The sequence below is a fragment of the Fusarium sambucinum genome, chromosome I, assembly GCF_050947815.1.
Source record: "Fusarium sambucinum isolate potato_lamoka chromosome I, whole genome shotgun sequence".
Taxonomy (NCBI): domain Eukaryota; kingdom Fungi; phylum Ascomycota; class Sordariomycetes; order Hypocreales; family Nectriaceae; genus Fusarium; species Fusarium sambucinum.
Window position 1 is genome coordinate 6,161,259 of NC_139294.1, and position 21,071 is coordinate 6,182,329.

Consider the following 21,071-nt stretch of genomic DNA (forward strand, 5'->3'; position numbering starts at 1 on the left):
TTGCGTCGTTGACGGTGGACTTGAGTCGTGGGTGTCCCAGGTAACCAAATGGGACCCACCCGAGAGCTCAGTGTAAACAAGACTTAAGCCACCATCCCACCTATCAGGGTCAGGGATAGTGGGATGTGGCTTTATTGACAGGGACGATTCCAGGGCTTCAGTGGGTCAATCATGTAACCCCTTGGCCATAGTTTAGTTGATGGTTGTCCTGTGATAGGCCAGATTGCCCTTGAAGACCATCATCTATCGAAGTCCACTGCGATAAATCCAAGCCTCCCGTGTCTGGCTCAATCCGATCTCCGATTTTCTCCAATCCGGTATTTGCTTCGGACATTGAAGATCGACAATGATGAGCTTCTTTATTCTCAGGGTCTTGTCATTCATCGTTCAAACGGTATACGGCTTGAACATTCATCCACATATTTTGCATGTGTACCTGGTGTTGTACATGTTCAATAGCCGATATGTTGCGTTACCATTCATTTAGTCCACTAGACAGCCTTCCATTGAACAACACAACACACAGCAGAAACAACATTGACATGGGTGACCCCTCTTATGTCTTGGCCAAACAGCTACTAGCCTCATAAACACCACACGGCCTTGTTTTTGTTGCTGACGACGACTGACTAAAGAAGAGCCAAAAGAGAAGAAAGAGGAGGCCTGACCATCTGTCCAGACTCACCATGAGCCATGGGTGTATCAAATATCCAAGGTTTTGTGCATTTAGACTTTCGCAACTGCGGAGAAGGTTCAAGTACAGTTATAGCATACAGGGCAAAACAATATCGCTCGCCCGTTGGGCATCCATAGATCACGATCAAGCCTTATATCGTTCGCTACCCTCTGTCAAGTAACAAACCAAAACAAGGATATTGTCGCTTGGTCTTTGTTGCCGAGCATGAGCGTTCCATTCAAAGCTGGACAAGTATACCGCTCTTTGTACGACCCGCAAAATACTCCCCATCAATGATAATTGGGACGTCGTTTGGAAGTATCTATTCTAGATAGAACTGGTGGCGCCGGAATGCAGTACCGAGATCTCAACATCCACTTCCCGCATTTCTTGGTGAGTTATTTCAGCTCTCATGGGCGATTAGTGTTTCGGAGATCTGCTTAAGCTTATGTTCTAGATTGTGATGTTTGATTTACCTGTGGCTGGGAGGCAACTTACCTTGTAACAGGACACAACCTTACCCAAGAATATCACATTCTTGCACAACCAACATTTTGATAAAGACATATTAAAAATCCATGACAAAAAGTCCATTACTTAGTCATCCTAATACAACTCTTAAGAGAGGGGCTAGGATGGTTGTTATTTGGGTAAGCAAATGATCGATCTGAATGAAATGGCATGGAATGAAGTAAGCGGGCTGTCTTACTCCAGATAACTGCAGGCCCGGAGAATCCGAATATTTGATCGATGCTTCTATCCTAAAGGGAACATCACAAGCTGTATCACCTGATAATTTCTTTGTCCACCTGAGACATGATCAATTTAGCAGTCGCTCTTCCAAGGAAGCACAAAGGATAGTCAGGTCACGAGGACAATACGCTTAAAGCTGATCACCAGAGTCTGGTCTCACACGGAACAAAGTCTCTTGTGTCACAAGAGAACCATGAGAAAAGTCACCGAAAGAAAAAATAAGTTTCAAACTAATTCCAATGTATTGCGCAGACTACTGCCCCCAAATCCAAATAGGTATCGAAAACGGATTGCTCCTGATGAAAATGTACTATGGATGAATATATGCCCTTTGCCTGTGTGTGCCTTTCCTCCTCTGGACGATGCACCAAAATAATTGCATGCCTGACAAATAGGTATTCCCTGGACTAGCCATTACTCTTGATCCGACACTCCCTCCATGCAAGCCTTAAACGCCGCCAAATGCAGATGCAACCTGAGATATATGCTGAAAGAGAAAAAGAACAATAAGGATATGCAAAACCTGAACTCCGACTTATGCAAGATGTTTCCTCAACCCCTTAAACCTCAACAGCGGGCAGCACAAAGCGAACCTTCTTGGTTGGCTTGGACTTCTTCTCCTTTCGCTTCTCGCCCTCAACATCCTCGTCGTCGCTGGTGTCGCTTCGACCACCACAGCTGCTTCCAATCTCACTCATCAACTCCTCCTCGGTCTCTTCCTCGATGGACCATACATCAGGGCTTGGCTCTCTCCACAGTTGTCCAGGTCGGCGTGATGCTGAGTGTCCTCGTGAGCTGGCTCCACGGCGACCACGTCCTCTTGACCTGCCACGGAGCTTTGGGCTGCTTGAAGCGGCAGTTGGTGATAGAAGGGCGTTGCTAGCAGGTTGGTTGAAGGCGGGGGTCTTTGGGCGAGCTGGTGGTCGGCTGTTGATGAAAAGATCACGGAGGGATAGCAGGCCGTGCTTATTGGGTGAGAAGCTGATGTAATCCTCCTCGTCATCGTCGTCGTCCTCCTCCTCGTTGTTGGACTCTGAAATCTCGGAGCTGGAGTCGGGTGACATGGGTCGAAGGCCAGGCTTGCGGAGTCCATCAAGGGTAGATGGGCTTACACTGCGGACAAAGAGACGAGGGGCACTGGCATCCTCGATGCCGGCGTCAAAGTCGAACAAGGCATCATCGGCATCGTCTTCAATGTCGAGAAGAGGTGCAGGTGTAAGGAAGTATGTAAGAGGGTCATCGTCGATGTCGTCCAGAGGTGGAAGTGGAGTTGTCTTGGAAGAGAGAGTAGGCTTGAGGCGCATCTGAGTCGGAGGCCAGGAGTCCCGACGAGAATGGATCTCGGTTTCGGTCGACATTGTTATTACTCGTAGAGAGTAAGTAGTAGTAGGTAAGGTAGTGTAGAGTAAAGTTGCTTTGATTTGGGCAAGTATCTATCGAGGTCGGCGGGGTGCAGTAGTATATAAATAAAGGGACTTCTTTATAAGTGGGTGGGTGGCTTGAAAGGCTTCACCGCGATTTGGTGTTGAAAACAAGGTATGAACCAGACGAAACAAAGACGGACTGTCTTGTAAGGCTAGGAAGTGGATGCTCTGACGTCTTTTCCATGGAAGGTTCTTTGAAGTCACTCACCGCAGGCCGATTATCGTGTTTGGAACAGTGAACACGAAGAACGCTGAGGGTAATGATACTCGAACAGGATAAGAGATCAGACAACGAAGGGGCGAGCACGCCTCAGCTATATAGTCATTTGAACGAGCAGGAAGTATGTACTCTCTATCTACGGCTTCACTCACATTCCACAGGCTACTACTATCTGAGACATATCACACAGGCATCAGCCGTGCGGTACAGTAGTTTCTTGCCTGGTAGGCATGGGCATGGCTGGAAATAGGGCCAAGGAGTGAGAGAAATGGGCTGCATGAACCCACTCACAAAAAACAAGGTCGTATCTCCAAAAGCGGCCCAACTCCCAGTCATATCTTGGAATTCTTGTTAGGTCCGAGGGCCTATGACTGAGGAAATGGGTGGTCATCGGTCTACCTCTTTGGGGCGGGGCAAGGCAAGCCTCCGCACGTGAAGTCGTTTTAGCCAAGAGAGATACGAATCTGTAGAGTTGTGCGCACGACGACGCCACGCGGCCCGAGGATAGCATAATCGGGAGGCTCCGGCTCTGAAAATGGAAGTCATGGGTTAAACTAGCGAGTTGATAAGCAATTGGAGAGAGACTATGGGAAGAGGAAAACGAGGAAGAGGACGAGACGAGCTGAGAATAAGCTGGTGGCTGACGATAACTCAGTAGCTCAGCGCCTTTGGCTGTCAATATTGGGTGCCACGGGCTCAAGTTGGAAGTGATAAACAGGTTCAAATGCACATAGGGTCCACGGGTCTAGCGCTGCAGCCGCCAGTAAAAAGCGTAAAAAGGTAACCTAGAAGACCTCTACCATCCATCCTCAGAGAGGGAGGGAACAAAGATGGGGAGATAGCTCACTGTAACACTAGGCTTTGACACCAACTGAACATGGAGGTTGGATTAGTGATGGAATTTTTACATGGCATTTCCTGCTCCTCGCGGAGGCGGTGCCATTCGCCGCCGTTACGATATCCAAAGTGAGACATGGGCGACACCACCACCACAAACAGATATTCTCATCTGACTGTACCTCTGCTTCTCTCAGCTCCACCGGCCAAGCCGATCATCTCGCGAGGGAGTCATGCTTTACCCCTCAGGAACTAACAATGATTCAAATTTGCGATCGGGCATTTCCTACGAGATCGATCGCCTTGAGGCCCATATAGCATACTAGAACCTGTCTGTTGTGCATATGGTGCCTTGCAGCTTGGTTAGACTCCATATTTCGGGCCATCACGCTTCAGCTTTCAAGGGTTGGGTGTCAAGCACGCGAGAGGGGAAAACCCATGTTACAACGTTGCTGCCAACTTTTCGGCATAAAATGTCCCGTCAGGAGGGGACGATACAAGTTGCGGGTTGAAAACAAAAGCTGGGCGTTTAGTAAACTTGGAGGGCCGCACGTCTAAGCCACGAGATTGGTTTTGTTTAAGAAAAACAAGCCAAAAAGGCGGGAATGATGAGTCAAAAAGGTCGTCTCCATGTGTAGGTAGCGGCGTAAAAAAGGTGATTTTTCCCGTGTTCACAAACTACCAAGATGGGACCCATGCGACGATCACAGACGGAAGATTACGTGTGTTGAGTACTACTGCGCAAAGAGTTCGGGGATACCATTTAGGGAAAGAAAAGGGTGTGATGGGAGCCCTGAACAGTAACAATAACTAATAATTATCGATTTCTAATTGTCCCATCATATCATACCATGGACCTCTCTCTCCCAGCCTCCCCCAGATTCGTCAGCCCTGCCCTCCAATCCTGCTTTGATCCAACCCTGTAGTCCTCTTCCCGGGTCCCATGATCACCAAAACCCATGGACCCTCCCAAGCCACCAAACAAGGGTCAGGGGTCCAGGCCCGCCTTTTCCCTTGTAGCAAAGATGGAAGCTGCGGCATTAACATACAACGAGTATCGACTTTTGTTCTCCATGTTGAAAAATTGCCAACTTTTATCGTCATTCTTGCGTGTATCAAGACCACATGGTATCAAGCCATGAATCATCATTTCTACTTAAGCTATGACCTCCACAGAACTATGTTTTATGTATCTCCCGTTTGATAACGGCGTAGATGCGCCCTGACTTTCGTTAGAAAGCAATAGTTCAACAGCCTTGTCCGAAATAGACGGGCTACGGGCCGCAATTGTGGGTCTAGACCGGGCGACATGTCCGGATCAAGACCCACACTTCTTCCGAGATCAGACACTTTCAGATCTCAGCCGCAGTTTGACATGCCCAGAGACCCATCGAATTAGGTCAACTAATGCAAGCCATATGTCTACAGCTGAACAATGGATTTCGTTTCTATCCACGAATAGACACCATTTGTTTGTCTGAATAACTGTCACTCCATTGTGATACTCGACTGTGGCACTCAACGTCGTACTGCTTTGGACCCTGAAAGTGTCAGATACCCATGAATATCCTCCCTCCTAAAAGCATTGATACACAAAAACGTGTGAATCCATGGCTTCAAGCTAGTGATTCTGGCATCACGATACTGTCATGCAAAACAACGAGTTGGCGGACCGTGGCGCCAGCATTCAATGGCCTAACCGAGCCGAATGCCTGGGACCGAAACCTTACGAAACGACGGTGAGAAGAAAATGGCGTGCTCTCTCTCTCTCTCTCTCTCTCTCTCTCTGTCGGCTTAAGTGGCTTCCAAGCGAGGTCTCCATCGTGGTTTCAAGGATCATGTCGCCAATCGAGTGCCACTTGTACCAGTAGCTGGTCAATGCCCAGTCTCGTATTCCCTCAATCTTGGTCTAGTATCGTGAGGTAGGAGCTTTAGGTCCCTCTGGCGGGATACGTCGGTCGCGAACAGTCGGTGTCGTAGTTGGATGGAGCCCAGTTTCTACCCAAACTTGGATCAGAATTGAGCTTAGGCATCGCACTAATGCACGCACAGGATTTGTCTTAATCGATCAATGCCCGCTTGTCATCTTCATTAGTGTATGAGCTTGTGTAATTGACAGATGTGGATTTTGTGTACGCTTCTTTCTTCCGTTTGTTGGTCTGTCCTTGAGTTGGTCTGTGCAGGGCATTGAGGGTAGCAGCCCTTGATGGCCAGAGCATATTGAGAGCACAAGTATCAAGGTATGATACAATGATGTAGAAAGGTCTGATGAGACAAACTGCTAGAAATGGTAGTGTGATCTGCGATAGCCTCCGAGAACACCTGAGGTTGTATACAAAGCATAATCAGTCAAGCAAAACATGCATAATAACAAGCAACAGCTAATCTTATGATGCACAACCACTCTGGTAACCACTTGACGCTTCCAATAGAGCAAATCGGATGGTTGAAGCTGGCTGACAATCCGGTGGCGTCCAACTCATGACTATGCCACTTAGTTCTTTAAGTTCAAGGGAGTTCCCCTGACACCTATCCAAGACAGATTACGCGGGCAGGAACTAATTTGAGATGGTGCATTTCATCAGCTATCGAGGTCTAGACAGGTAAAAAATATTGTCCGGCCACTGCTGAATGCTACTAGGGAGCTACTTTGACGTCTCCGGGGACGTGGATGGACATGGACCAGAAGTCGGGACCGACGGGTACTACTCTTGACTTTTTCAGCTGAGCTTGACCCAACCCTATATTTGAGTGTGTTTCTACCTCGTTGTAGTAATATGTGTCAATAGGAGATTGATAGATTGCCCTGGAGGCGATGGATTGATACAAAAACTGCCTATAAACCCGTACACATCGGTATCGTAAACACAGCTTAGCAATGAAACATGATGATGATGATGATTCGGAAGGAGTATTTCGATATTCAAAGGTCGATAAACATGCAGTGAAAACATAACCGGTATTTGCACATTTCAATTAGAAAGTGAAGAATAAAAACGTAATGAGAGTATTCTTCTCTTCCACTTCACCTAATGGTACCTAAGCTGCCATTTCGGTTGATCGGCATCGTTCTCACCATAACATCTTCAAATCAAATCTTAAATCTCGAAAGCCTCCCTCATGGTTGTTAAATCATACCTATTTTAGATACCTCTTTGAAGCCCAAGCAATCTTCTCATAATTAGCTAGTGTTCTCCCCTTGTGGTGCACTTGGTTTCTGATTCAGCAGCCCGCAATTTCCTCTTACAGCAGGACGGAAGCGTACTAATGTTATTGTAATAGGTCCTTATTCTCTTCAGCTTAACTTTCAAGTAATGTTGCCTCTCTCGTGCTATTTATCTACCAAGCCGACGTGGTTTAATTAGACATCAGAAGCAATACTAAACCTACTACCCTGGAGCTCTTTGGCGAGCCTGGAGACCACTGAGCCCTGTTTAAGGGTCTTGGGTTGCCTAATTCGATATTTTCTAGTAGTGTAGTCACTGTGACACACTGATGAGCTTAATATGTGAAAGGAGAGCCATGTACTCTTCAGCCTTTATGTTTGACCATCGATATCAAATAGAAGCAATACATCATAGCTTCTGGCGTTATAGAACCTCGTCTCAATACAGATAAGTGTGGCTGGAAACCCCTGCAGGTCCAAATCCGGGGAAAAGACACTTTTCCTATAGCGGGACAAGGCCAGAGCTCTCCCACGTGATGACCTCATTGAATAGCTAGCTACGTTCAGCTCTCTGTGAGCTACGCGTCTCATTCCAGACCTATCTACAGTATTCATCAATACCTCAATAGCTTCATCCTTATCCCTCTTACTCTAGATAACTATATCGCATCTGCTGTTCCATCGCGATCCTTGTTTGGCATCCTTGTCTCGTCTTATTAAGCGTGCCACCACTAACGACGTACCATCAACAAACCCCGCCATGACACAACTCGATATCCTATCCAGCACATCGCTGAGAATGAACATCTCTGCTAAGGAACAGAGAATGCCCTTGCGCATCGTCACCTTTAACGTCCGCTATGCAACGAAAAAGTTTGAGAAGAACGAAAGGCCCTGGGCTGAGCGACGTCCCAAGCTCATCAACCAATTGAACTTCATCACCGCTGGGCACGAGAGCCCATTCATCTGTCTGCAGGAGTGTCTCTTCCATCAGGTCAACGAGATCCAGGAGGATCTGGGCCCTAAATGGCAACATATCGGTCGTGGACGGGGCACAAAACCTGAAGATGGCGAGTTCTCTCCCATCTTCTACCGTGACGACATCTGGAAGAACGTACGCAGTGAAGTCCGCTGGTTAAGCAAGACACCCTCGAAGCCCTCGCGCGGTTGGGACGCAGTGCTCAATCGCATCGTTACAATGGCCGAGTTTGAGCACCGCGTAACAGCCACCCGTGTCGTCGTGTTCAGCACCCACTTCGATCACATTGGCGTAGAGGCTAGACAGAACAGCGCCAAACTCCTCGTCAAGTTCGCCCGTGAATGGGGACAGGCCGGTGACAAGAAAGCATCAGCGGTGCTCATCGGTGGTGATTTCAACAGCGAGCCTGATGACGGCGCGTACAAGACCATAACGGCACCTGGCTCTGGCATCTCTGACGTGTCGGACCTGGTTCCCAAGGAGAAGCACTACGGCAACGAGACGACGTACACGAGCTTCGGGGGTTCCTGGCCACCCTCGCGCATTGACTTTTTGTTTATACAGGAGCCGCGTACAGCAATTGTCCAGACATTTGCCGTACTGGCGAATGGCTTCGATGATGGCGTTCGTATCTCGGATCACCGACCTGTCGTGTCAGACTTGGACATTGTGGTTTGATCGGGCACAAGGGTTGCACGGTGCCCAACGTGAGTGCATCTGGTGACCTTTTTGACATATGTGTTCTCTGATCAATCAAGGTGGTATTTAGTATTGACAGAGATGCCAATCGCGATGTGTGCAAGGTTGATTAGTCGGCTTCACAGCAGGAGCATTGGTGTTAGGGGTACCAAGGAGATCGAACCAACGCACTATCGGACGATCGTATGTCCAGGATTACCACATCCTTGTTTTACAATTCATAACAGGCAATTGTCATAGCGACATGTGAATAGCTCTCCAAGTTACCTCTCTACAGTGGCAGTTCGTCTGACAGTCCAACCTCTTGCGGCCACGACAGGTGAAGCTGCAACTCGTTATCAATGTGCAACCAGATCAAGTAATCAAGTACGGGTCTGCGAATCCCAGATCGATCGTAGAGGTTACAGCATCGCATGCGACAGACACGATTGGGTTGTCGCCCGTTCTCAAAGTGATAGTTCCCACAGCAGCGTGATGCAAGCTAGCAGGACGGGTATGTAGCGTGCATATCCACAGAAACCACAGCGTTGATCAACGCCGAGTAAAGATAGGAACCTGGCGAGTAAGAACAGTGGTGCTGCTGTAGACTAATAGATTCTTGGCCAGCTGCAGAAAAGTGGCCTATCATTGTGAGACCTACGCAACCGTGGGTGGTTGCCTGCGCAAGACACTCTAACATTATGCCAATAAGACATGTCAAGATGTGCAATCTCCAGAAGTTGAGGCTCTGCTCGGCAAAACCGAACGTGAATTCCTGTGTCTAGTAGTATTGAGGGGCGAATAGCAAAAAGCGGTGTGTGCAAGATGGTGGAGGAGAAGAGGGGTTTGGGGGGCTTCTCCAACACCATTATATGGCTTGTTATCAGAACTGACGGTTGAGTTCGGATACACGATGATGGTTGTCGTGCTATGGGTGGGTGACAACTTTGATCACAAGAATGGGCGAAGAAGTTAGTGTCCACCTCCACGGATCTACAAGATATGATATGCACTTGTGTTTTCTTGCAGTCCGTGTGCTACTAGACGCGAACTATTGCTGTCTCAAGTCTAGTTCGAAAAGACGTTGAGAGCAGACCGATGTTCGCGGATCAAGCAAACACGATGCTAGGAAGACCTGGCCGCGGTCTAGCTCCGGAAAGTTGTGCCCATGATGGGTGTAATTATGCTTGTCATCTTGAAATGCAAAGGACTAGTTGCACTCCCCCGCAGTAGTTCAGTACTAGGATGACTCGTTGATAAAACAGACAATCCGTAATCCTGGATACATGAACCACGTCAAGATTCATGATGTTTCTGTTACAGATGATGTCTCGGCCGTCTTTGACAGAATTGGGTGGATTGGTAAGTCAGAGCCACACTCGCGAACACAAATATGGCAGTTGCCACAAATGTTTAAAACATAATCTCAGTCAATGGTCAGGAATCGTGTGGCACTCATGCCGGCTGACGGCGCTGGAGACGCGTCAATGCCTTGGATGCACCTCTAGACTATCCCCGCACAATCTGGAGAGACCAAAGCAAGCCATCCGCAAGACCCCGGCTGAGTTATATCCCCGTCAGGTCTAGTCAAGATAGTCTTGTATTTAAAGCACATTATGACCATTCAGTAAGTTTTGAATATGTCAATAGAGAGCGAGGGCAGCACAGCAGTACGCCGTGATGGTTCCAAAGAGGTCATGAAGCACAACGACTGACAAACATGTCATTACAAGTAGAATAGACGCCAATCAAGAACCATGACTAGACCGAAAATTGAAAAGACTGAGACAATGGGAAGGCAAAGTTGTTGGGTAAAAGTGCAACAAGGCAACATCTCGAAGCTGGAGGGTCTACAGAAAGGGTGCAGAATGATGGGGGGCGGAGTGAAACAGCAGATAAGAATAAACGTAGTAGCGTGTCTTTGCTCGAAGAAGAGTCACCAAAGTCAGCTGATAAGAATGACACCGATACCGTTGACTTGACTACTAATGTAACGCTGACTTGCTTCGTAATCACGAACGTTTAAAGTCCGATATAAAGAAGAACAGACGATGATGACTGACATGTCGATGTAAGTTGCAATCGAAATTGGCCGACTTGAGCCCAAGCTAAAACATGAAACACTAGGGAACAAACAACGTTACTGCGCTGTACTTGTTGTTCATCGGTGGTAGGGCGGAGGAGAGAGGAGGCCATCTCCGGACTAGACGCGGAAGGACAAGGATGTCAAGCCGGCGAGAGTGGATCATGGGTTCCGGGATTCGGAGGTCTCAGCCCGGAACGATGGACACGTATTCGAGGTGACGAATGGTGCGACGTGAGGCTGGGACGGAGCTGGACCCGGGTCGTCAGAACTGGGCAGGGTTATAAGTATCGCCGACAACGGGATTAACCGCCCGAGCCATCTTTTACTGTCGATGGACTTTACATGGTAGTCAGTGAGATGTGCGTTGGGCATCCAGGCCTGGCCTGTGCAAGCATCAAGCATGGTCATTGCGGCAAAGCGACTGGGATGGACGAGTGAGCTTGAAGCCACTACCTCTCTGGAGTCGTCGAATAGACTAGAAGTGATAACGCCGCAAGCGCTTGAAATCAAGTGACACGATTCTAAGCTCGTCTTTGGTTTGTTTGAGGAGGAAACAGCAGGAAGAAGAATAGCCGAATGCAAAACACATTGTCTCTCATGCTACAGTAGGTATGAGTCAACGCTCGATGTGAGCGATAACCTCAAAACATGCTTCCAAATCAAGCCCGGAGCCTCAACTCAATCGCAGTAACCAGTCGTAGACGAGGACAAGGATGGCGGGACAACCTGTCACTCTGTCACTACCAGGTTTACCACTAATTAATTAATCACCGGCGGGTGCTTCGACATTCCCACGTGTACCCCGCGCTGCACTCACGTTTTCGGCTTCCAATTGCTGTCGATCGGGTTCATCTGTTGGTACCCGAACCAAGAGAGGGGGAACCAGAGGCAGCCTTTGGGCAAAAGGTTCTCTCGCCAGTTAGGCACGAAGCCAACAGGTTGGAAGAGAGGCCTTGTGGACAAGGACAAGGACAAAGCTAAGCTCGGCACTTGGTGGAGGTGTAGATCAATGGAGACAGACGGATGGATATCCAACGTTGAGTGCCAGAGTCCAGCCAGTTACACATCGGGCATCTCTATGCATACCCAATTTAGCATTCGCCATGTTTCTACAGTAATAACCGTTTTGGCGAGCCCATCACCCGCATTGGCTGGTCCTTGTCTTGTGTACCCGTCCCCTGTCCTACTCTGTTAAGCATTTGTGCCATGTGATGGCAGAACCCGATCCATCTACTCTGTCCAGAAAGGGCGAGAGCAGTTGATGATTCGGGCTTGTATATAGCATTTATCTGTCACACACTCGTGGGGAACCACCCGGCTAACGGCGAACAATCCTTGTCCTGTTTGCGCTTCTTTCCGAGTTCCTCAAGACTCGAAGCGACAGGAATATGTAGGCGACCGTCTCTCGCTTCAGTGCAGGCGATCGATAAACGAACATCAACGTCTCAAGCATGTCTTGATTGATATCAATTCCCTCTTCTTTAGAGTGAGCCACTTTCGGAAGAGGGGGGGCGTGTCGCCATCAGCCTCAATTCAAATGTGCAGACTTTTTAGACAAGGCAAATGTTGTGACTGGAAGACAGAGAAAGCTTCCAAAGGAATCGTTGGATAAAACGCTCTCGAAAAACTCCACAGTTGGGCTTGCCTGCTTGCAACTGGCACCAGTCATGGAAAGGTATTCCCTGTCAGATAACCACCCTGACCCGCTTACAAGTTGGGTCTCTCGCTTCTGTGTGGGCTTCCAGGGCACTATCTGGGGTCGCTTCGACAGATCAGATCCATTCTCGGCGGCGCAGGAAGAGCAGAGAGGGTCGTGTCGGGTCGGGTCAGAGCACAGCAGAAGGCTGGTGGTTTGCATCGTCACCAGCAGAGCCAGCTTATTAACCGCCGCCTCACTTGGTTTGAGCATGGTTTGGTGACTGCTTGTTGGTGTTTTGGCTATTCCAAAGTGTTTCACCAACTGCAACAACTCACATGACAATGCCATGAATTTGCCAGGGTCCTTCGTCCGTACACGGGGGGTTGGGTCGTTGTGATCAGGGTGAGAGATAATTTAATGTTTGAGGACTAGACGGCGGGATGATACTCTGTAGTCTCTATAATATCCATCATAACATGATACAACTACTACTAGAGAGCAGAGATTTTATCTCAGGGCCTCATACAATCGACTGACAATCATTCTACCCTTCGAGTCAAGACAGGCATACCCCAGCATCAAGTTGAGGGTCAATCAAAGCTTAGTGAAAATCTCCATCGCCCAGGGCGCTGCTTATTTGTGGCCTTGGATCCATTACATTCCACGATAATTGACCAGCGCAGCAAGAGTGCAGACCAGACAGACCCTGGTTTCAGCATAGCTAGCTACCCCCACCTGTTTACCATACGAGGATGCTTAATTTTCAATGGCATTTTTGCGAGGAATCAAAGTTTGAGGAAGAATGAAAGATGGGAAAGTCGAGCGAGGGAGGAATTCAAATCAGGGGCATCCATGATGGAGTCGAGTATACTAAATTCGGCATAAAAATGCCTGGGTAGATAAGTAGTCTATGCCAACACAGCATGAAGTGAGGCGGGCCGTGACGACGTAGCGGTTTTTAATTCTCAAGGACTCAGGCTCCCTTGCCACATCGGAACCATTGTACCTTTGTGAGTAGAGACCGATGAGTGAGCTTGCTGACGAATGTGATAGCAATATCTAAAAGTCATGGCTCAGAATGTTTGTGGCGGTTGAGAGTACAGTAGTGTCTCTGGTAGTTTTTGGTTGCTGGATGAACGAGAATAAGCCCTCAAAGACGGGTGGTGTCGTTCTGTCTTAGTGGTGATGAATCAAGTTTTGCGGGTAATAAAGGAGCGAGTAAAAATAAACGGCAGCCAATCTCTTTCTGCGTGTCGTTCTGTTTTCGTGTCAGTCAGTGTCTTCGTCATTGCTCTCCTGCATCGACTTGACGTGGTTGACTTGCTTTGATTTGACTTGAACTGCAGTGTGAGTGTGAGTCTGCAGTTCCATTGCTGTGCTGGCTCCAGCGTCGAGTCGCTTGATTGATCGTCCCGTGGTATGTTAAGGACACGCCCTTTGGACTAATCAATAGAAGAGGCGACGGGCCCCCTTGCTTCCAATTCTCTGTGCTGTGCTGTTGCTGTGCTGTGCTTTATTGCTGCTGGTTGCACTTTGCACCTCGCACGCCCGTCCACACACTCTTTTCCATCTCATCTCCTTCCATTATTGACAATCGTTTTCTTTTGACTCTTGATAATCAGAATGACGATTTGTTGTGATGATGCTGCCAGCTTGGAAAGAAAAAGACCCGACCGTCAATCGTTGGGCTTGAATAAAGTGGCTTCCCTATTGCTGGGCCATTAATCAACGTCTATGGCCACAACGGCCAGTGGCTGCGTGTCCGTAGGCAGGTCCGCCCTGGGGCCCGGCGGTAATAGTAATAGTGTCCATAGGTCGTCCACTGCTTCTTCCACTAAAACTACCTACCGGTAACAGTCTGAGCGCACACCCCCACACATCGATCCGACCTACGGGCTTCCACTAACTCGACGCCCCCCAGGCCCTGAAAATTACCTACCTCACCTGCACTTACTGCACTTGAACTTTTATTAAAAACAGACCATCCCGTCCATCCATGCCCATCGCTTCTTTCCCCTCCTGCCCTCCTTCTTGTCTTCCATGTCTTGTCTTCTACCCATGACAGTTTGATAACTTGTCTTTTCTTAAAAATATCTGATCTACATACTTATTTCTTCGCTTCCTCGCTTCAACTCGAGTATCATATTCATCTCGATCGATTTTTTATACCTTCGGTTATAAACAAAAATCGTTACTAGCGTCTCCATCGAAAAAAGCCCGCCCTGGTCTATGCCACTATCGTCACCGCCTTCAACACCCAATCCAATTCATCAGCGACATTTTATTCTCGACTTTTTCCCAGCTCCAACTGTCTTGATCAACGACTTCGAGTTCCTTCACATGTCGCTTGTCTGGTTTCACGAAAGGGGACGTTAAAGCATTGCGTTCGCGATTGCAAAGACCGTCACCATCATTGCCGGTCTACTCACCGCCTGCCATTGCGACTCTATATACATTAGTACCTACTCTGCCGTCCCACCTAGTGTGGTCCCTGTTCGATCCCGTCGAACCCCTCCTCCAACCAACGCTTCTCTGAAGCCAACTCACTCAGATTAAACCACTTGGTCCTTTTTCACACACAATGTCTAAGAACGTTTGCTACGTTGAGGATGCCGAGGAGGACTCAGAGACCTCTGTCCTCGAGGGCATCCGTGATACACGCCGCTATGCCGTCTCTGAAGCTCCAGGTCCCGCGAGCCCTCCCCCCAAAGAACGTCCCAATACTGGAAAATCCCGCGGCGAACACAGACGACACACAAGCCGAAGGCAGGTAACCCCTCCCAGCGATGACTATTCAGACGAGGAACCTCGTCCTCCCCCTCGTAGAGAGGAACGTTCCCGCCGGGACCATGAACGGGAGCGAGAGCGTGAACAGCAACGTGAGCAACGAGACAAAGATCGACGTCGTAAGGAAAGAAAACAAAAAGAAGCTGCCGAGTTGCAACAGCGAAAAGTCAGGGCTGAAGCTAAGCAGCAAGCTCAAGCTCAAGCTCAAGCTCAAGCACAGGCACAAGCACAGCAAGCACCCAGAGAGCGTGAGGGTAAGCCCGCGAGGAGGCCTCGCCCTACGTCTTTGAGTCACACCAGGACTGAGCCTGTTATTCAACAATATCGTCGTGGCCGCGTTGAGGACCCTTCATGCTATGGTGTTCAACAGCCTGCCGTCTCGGGCATGCGCCCCCGTGCTCAGACTCGACCTCACAGCTATTACCCTGGACAGCCAGCTCCTCCAATTTCCAATGCTGGTTGGCATCATCACCAGCACTCTCAGCCTTCTTTCCCCGTTGGATCATTCCCAGGACCATCACCCTATTTCCCTGGAGCATCGTCTCCGTCTGTATCGGGTATTCCGCCATCACCTTCACCTGTTGGTGGAGGACCACCCGGCTTCTTTGACATGCCTTCATCACAAGCAAGCGCTCATCTCAGGAACCGTTTCGAGCGACCTGCGTCATCCATGGGATTTCGACAGGATCAACCTTCTCCTTCCAATATCGGGTACCCTCAGGATGAGTATGAAGTAGAGGAACAGCAGCCTGAGCCTCCTCGTCCGTTAAGGCGTGCCTCCCGCTCTAGTAGGAAGCCACCACCACAGCAGATTGAGGATGATCGCCGACGAATGCCTCCTCCTGACAGTATCCCAAGACCTAAGTCTGCTATGCCTTCTCAAACCACTCCATTCCGTGCTCCGCCTCAAACACTGACTCGTCAGAAGACGACGAGAACTCCTTCACGCCCTCCACCATCCAGCCGTAGCCGTGTCGGGTTTGCAGACCAACAAGGCTATGATGACGAGGACTTCACGGAAAGCCCTGGTCTTTTTGCCGATTCCCCTGAGGCCAACTTCGACCGTCGTACAGCCTTAACGTCTCGCCCCCGAAGAAGCTCGGTTGCATATGAAGGTTATGGCGCTGATATCATTCCTGCCCGCAGCACTCGTCGTGGATCTGTTGCATACGAGCGTGGCGGGATTGATATCATCCCTGCCCGCAATACTAGGCGAGATTCATTCTACGATTATGACCAGTACGACAGTGGCGGTGCCAGTCTGGATGAGGACAAATATTTGGACGCTATGAAATATCAGGACGACATCAATGGCGGCCCTGCCATGCCTTTAACTGCCGCCGCCCTTCGCAAAGCCAGCAACCCTCGGCTTGGCGGCGGAAGCAGTCGCAGCAGCGGCAGCCATGATGACAGCGAGTACAAGCGAAGCAACACCACTGGCCTCACCCGGTCTTCTTCTAGCGATACCGACAATGTTACCATCAAAGTATCAGGTTCGGCCGTCGTGCGTGTGTCGGGTGCTGAGATCGAATGTGGCGATGGAGGTGAGATTACCTTCTCCAGACCAACTGCTGGCTCTCGTCTTGGTAGCGACCGTGCAAGCAGTTATTACCAGCTTGAGGACGTCCAAAGCCGAGTTGAACGAAAAGCTCTGCCTTATCGACCGCACACTCCTAGTCGTTCTGACTCGCATCACCGGGGCTATTCTGGAAATCATGCCCCGTATGATCCATCGCTTACCATGGATGACTATATTTATTGATGATTCTTCTTCTTATGAGAGATGACAAAGTTGATGATCAGCGCGTTATTGTTTTGCATTTTTGTTATTTTTTTCACTTATATCTATTTCTTCACATTATCTGCATCCAGATGTCTACAGGATGGGCAGCGTTTTACGTTTAATCTTGGATCTTGGCTTTTGATTGAGCATTTTAGTGGACGTTCTGTATCTCACTGAATCTGTATCCTTATGCTTCTATTCTTGGGTTAAGCACGCCTGTTGGCTTCATCGCAGAAACTTGATACCCCAAAAGTGTTGATGGTGGGAGGATCCAGTCCCCTCAGCGATTCGGTGCTTCATCGCCAACCGCTCAGGTCATGGGCGCTTACGCAAAACAACTCTTTTATCCGGAATTCATGTACGCCCTCACGGGGCTCGTGTTGGATTTAGTTGGAGCAATGAAAAGACGCCAATTGTGTTTTAGGGATATAGGGTTTCATCTCTGGGCGGCTATCGACTAAGTTGTCTTCAATCTGACGCACGGTTGAAAGCTACTCAGCACGGTGACAACCTTGGCCCACAAGACTACATTGGCAGGATTGGGACTACAACTTTATCATGTTGGTCTACATGTTCCTTTTTCGCTATGACTGGATTTGCATGCACCCTTGGAGGGAGCTGCGTGAGAAACGGTTACGGATGTGGCTTTTTGTATTGCATTGTTGAGCATGTCGTAAGAGGAGGAAACCGAGACATGGCTGGAAGGATTATGCAAGCTTTGTTATCAAAACGATAGATTGTACGGGCAAATGAGGTTCGCGCCTCTATCTGTTGCCCGACAGAGAATAATCTTATGTTATAACCAGCATGACATGCATGTTTGGGTTCTTCATTCTTCTTGCCTGACTTTACAAGTGAACTGTGACAGATTCTGCCGATCTGGGGTAAAATAGTGGCTTCAATGGAGATTAGGGATTGAATTGAAACACGGATTTGGTGTTGTTTGGGGAAGGAGGATGGATATTCAGCAATTGAACTACAGCATATGAACCACTCGTCTCAGGTCTGACTTTATGCGTGAAAAACTGTCGATCTCCTGAACCTGTAGCTGAAGATTTGGGTTCAACAACTAACGATTCCAGTTAAGCGCCTCTGACATTAATTCATGCGGCCGTGAGCTATCTCAGGGGTTGAGTCAGATACGATGCTCGGGTCTCGAGTTTTGTAGCAAGCCCAACTCAAAGCATCACGATGAATTATGCGCGCGTTAGGTTAGGAACTTTGGGTGCCGGGCATTGGATCAACCCTACTCCCCTAGAAGCTTCTTTCCAATCCGCCGACTTATGCGGGCTAAAATAGAGCTCGTCGGTTCCCATTCCCAAGCGGCCAGAAACGAAACCTTGGATGGGGGCGTGTGCATTGAGATCTGGAGCATCAAGTCGTGGACAGCTGTGATTGGATATTGACTAAATTGGCACTCTGTGCGAGCGTTGCCCGGTCAGCGGTAGAAGTATTTACTTTTGACGTCATTTGAAGATTGTGGCTGAATCTCACGACGATAGACATGAGTTGAGGGAATCGACAAGTAAAACAACTAGATCTACGATAGAAGAGACTAAAAGACACTTCTGATGTCACTAGTTTATTGTTTCTGATTCAATAGCCTTCAAATTGACGTGCTTTACCGACCGTTGTAGGGATTCCAACGCGCACGTTTAAGTGCCCAACCACCTTTTACACGTCCCAGCCACGTATTTTCCCTGCCTCGTTTCTCGGTTAACCAAGCACCATCGCCTTGGCAAAGCCACGCAAGTCCCTCTTCCTCATCGTTTTACCGCTCTTTATCTCAAGCAAACACTTTTCTCATACTCATCACGACTCGACTAGATTCATTTTAACGACCTACGATATACCAAATTTATTCAATCTTTGTTTTGTGCAATCCGCCTTGACCGCTTGGTCCTGTTCACCATCAAGCTCGGCTGGGCTACAGCACCCGAAGCCTAGCTTTATCATATTCCTGTGACTGAGACCTGCTCATTACAACTTCATTCCATCATGGCTCCCACCCTCATCCGCACATTGCGCAGTGCGCCTTCGCTCACACAACACGCCCCCAAGGCTGCCGAGGCTTTCTCTACACTCTCGGGGCATCTGCTCAAGGCTTCCAAAGTACTCGTCGCTCGAGACGATAAAGATGATAAAGACAGCGACAATAGACACAAACCATCTGTCGTGCCTGACTCGGGCTCTTTTGACCCTCATAATATCAACAATGCTGGTTTCTTCTTCCTCTTCGCTCTGATTGGTGTCGTCTTTGTTTGCACCGGTATCTGGTTTTTCTTCTGGGCCAAGAACGGTGGTTTCCAATTCAAGGAGAACGATTGGGATGACTACAAATCTACTGTACTTCGACGCACCGGACCTAACGGCACTATTCTTTCCAACGCAACTCGACCCACAAACCTCGGCGGTGGCAGCGTATACAAGGACGTCGACGATGACAACACAACCGTTGTCACAGAGAGCACAACACTTACTGGTATCACAGCTGGAGCTAGCGACATCTATGCTCGCGATAAGCGTCGCCGTAAGCAAGAAAAGCGAGATCGTGAGCGCGCGAAGAAGGGCAAGAAGACTAGTCGTCATGTCGGTGACGAGGGTGTCGAGGATGAAGATGCCGAACGTGCTGCCAAGAAGGAACTGCGCAACTATCGTCATGAAAGGGCTGCCCGTGTCGGCGGCCTGAACAAGGAAAGTGAAGGCTCCGAGTGGGACGGCTCTACCAACAACGGCACCGAATCCAACGTTTCAACCAACCTCCTCTCCGATCGTCAGACCACACCCACAACTACACCTACCAAGGCCAAGGGCGGCATCCGCAAGGTTTACTCTACTGCTGATCGTCGCGAGAACCGTGAGGCAGAGCGCATGCGTGCCGAGGCTCGTCGTCTACGTGAAGCTGGCCGCAATGCGCGCCGCGACTTCAGCTATCAACGTGCCGAAAGCTACTCCCGCGCCGATACCCAGGCCGACTCGCAGGTGAGCGAGAGCCTTCTCAGCGGATCGCAGTTGACCCGTACCACGGATGATAGCGGCGACCTGGGAACCAAGAGTTATCACCACCCGATGCCTGAGTTGAGGGAGATGGAGAGGGAGCGTGCGAGGGAGGAAAGAAGGGCACGCAGAGCGCAGCGGGAGGCCCGCCGCGGACGAACGATTGAGGAGGAGTAGACGATGAATAATCTTGGTTCATGGGTTGACGAAGATTGTTTATTGAGTTTCATGGGGTAAATTGCGACTTTTTGCTTTTGGGATTTGGGATTTGGGATAGGTTTGGTTCATGTAGTATGTGTAATGTATGTAAATAGGCACGGTAACGGATTATCACGGACATGAATGGACATGCGCTCTGATTAGTAGACTATAAATAGGTAAATCACGATACGTTAACTTTACATGTTTTCTTGATTAATTATTTGGATGTGTACGATAATTTGATTCGCATTTTGAGCAAACATAAGCGAGTCTCAGTTTTGCATCAGTAACTCTTGAGTTTTTGTGAGTTGGACAGCGTAACTATACTTTTTAGGATAAACTTGTTTGCCCATGCACACGACAGATTACTTCTTCTGTCAAATGAGGTTTAATATTCAACAAGTTGGTGAGCGGAGTGGTTGTTTCAGAACCCCAGTATCAACATCAAAACATTGTCAATTCTAGAGCTTACAAGGAATATTGTTGGTCAGCGATACAGCTACAGCCCAAGCTGATCCAGACGTGAGGCGTATCGCGACAGCTCAAAATAGCGCAACAAGCAGGATCGTAGATCCATTTAATGCTGCTAGGCGCCTGATCCATGGAAGATGTGAAACCCGGGGGTAGTCTTGGCTGTAGCGAGTAGCCACCGGGCCGAAGCAAAAGAGGTATGTACTTTAGTCTTCTAAGGAAAGGATTTCTTATATGTGGTAGTTTCTGTGACTGACATGGAACAAAGGTCCCGAATTCGGTTCCTGTTCCTGTTCCTGAAGAATACATTCCATACATGATCGACTTGACTGGATCAGGATCAGGATCAGCCTTGAAGACATGATGCCCCACAT

General features: G+C 48.8%; 4 protein-coding genes across 4 annotated transcripts; 3 read left to right on the top strand and 1 right to left on the bottom strand.

Moving 5' to 3' along the window:
• Positions 1–1,989: 1,989 nt before the first annotated feature.
• On the bottom strand, positions 1,990–2,787 carry FSST1_004704 (uncharacterized protein; the record flags this gene model as incomplete). Its single annotated transcript, XM_083230905.1, has 1 exon — positions 1,990–2,787. The coding sequence occupies one exon, from the start codon at positions 2,785–2,787 to the stop codon at positions 1,990–1,992; it is 798 nt and encodes a 265-aa protein (XP_083088134.1).
• Positions 2,788–7,836: 5,049 nt separating this feature from the next.
• FSST1_004705 (Endonuclease/exonuclease/phosphatase) lies at positions 7,837–8,733 on the top strand (the record flags this gene model as incomplete). Its single annotated transcript, XM_083230906.1, has 1 exon — positions 7,837–8,733. The coding sequence occupies one exon, from the start codon at positions 7,837–7,839 to the stop codon at positions 8,731–8,733; it is 897 nt and encodes a 298-aa protein (XP_083088135.1).
• Positions 8,734–15,039: 6,306 nt separating this feature from the next.
• FSST1_004706 (uncharacterized protein) lies at positions 15,040–17,007 on the top strand (the record flags this gene model as incomplete). Its single annotated transcript, XM_083230907.1, has 1 exon — positions 15,040–17,007. The coding sequence occupies one exon, from the start codon at positions 15,040–15,042 to the stop codon at positions 17,005–17,007; it is 1,968 nt and encodes a 655-aa protein (XP_083088136.1).
• Positions 17,008–19,026: 2,019 nt separating this feature from the next.
• FSST1_004707 (uncharacterized protein) lies at positions 19,027–20,202 on the top strand (the record flags this gene model as incomplete). Its single annotated transcript, XM_083230908.1, has 1 exon — positions 19,027–20,202. The coding sequence occupies one exon, from the start codon at positions 19,027–19,029 to the stop codon at positions 20,200–20,202; it is 1,176 nt and encodes a 391-aa protein (XP_083088137.1).
• Between the last annotated feature and the right edge of the window lie 869 nt (positions 20,203–21,071).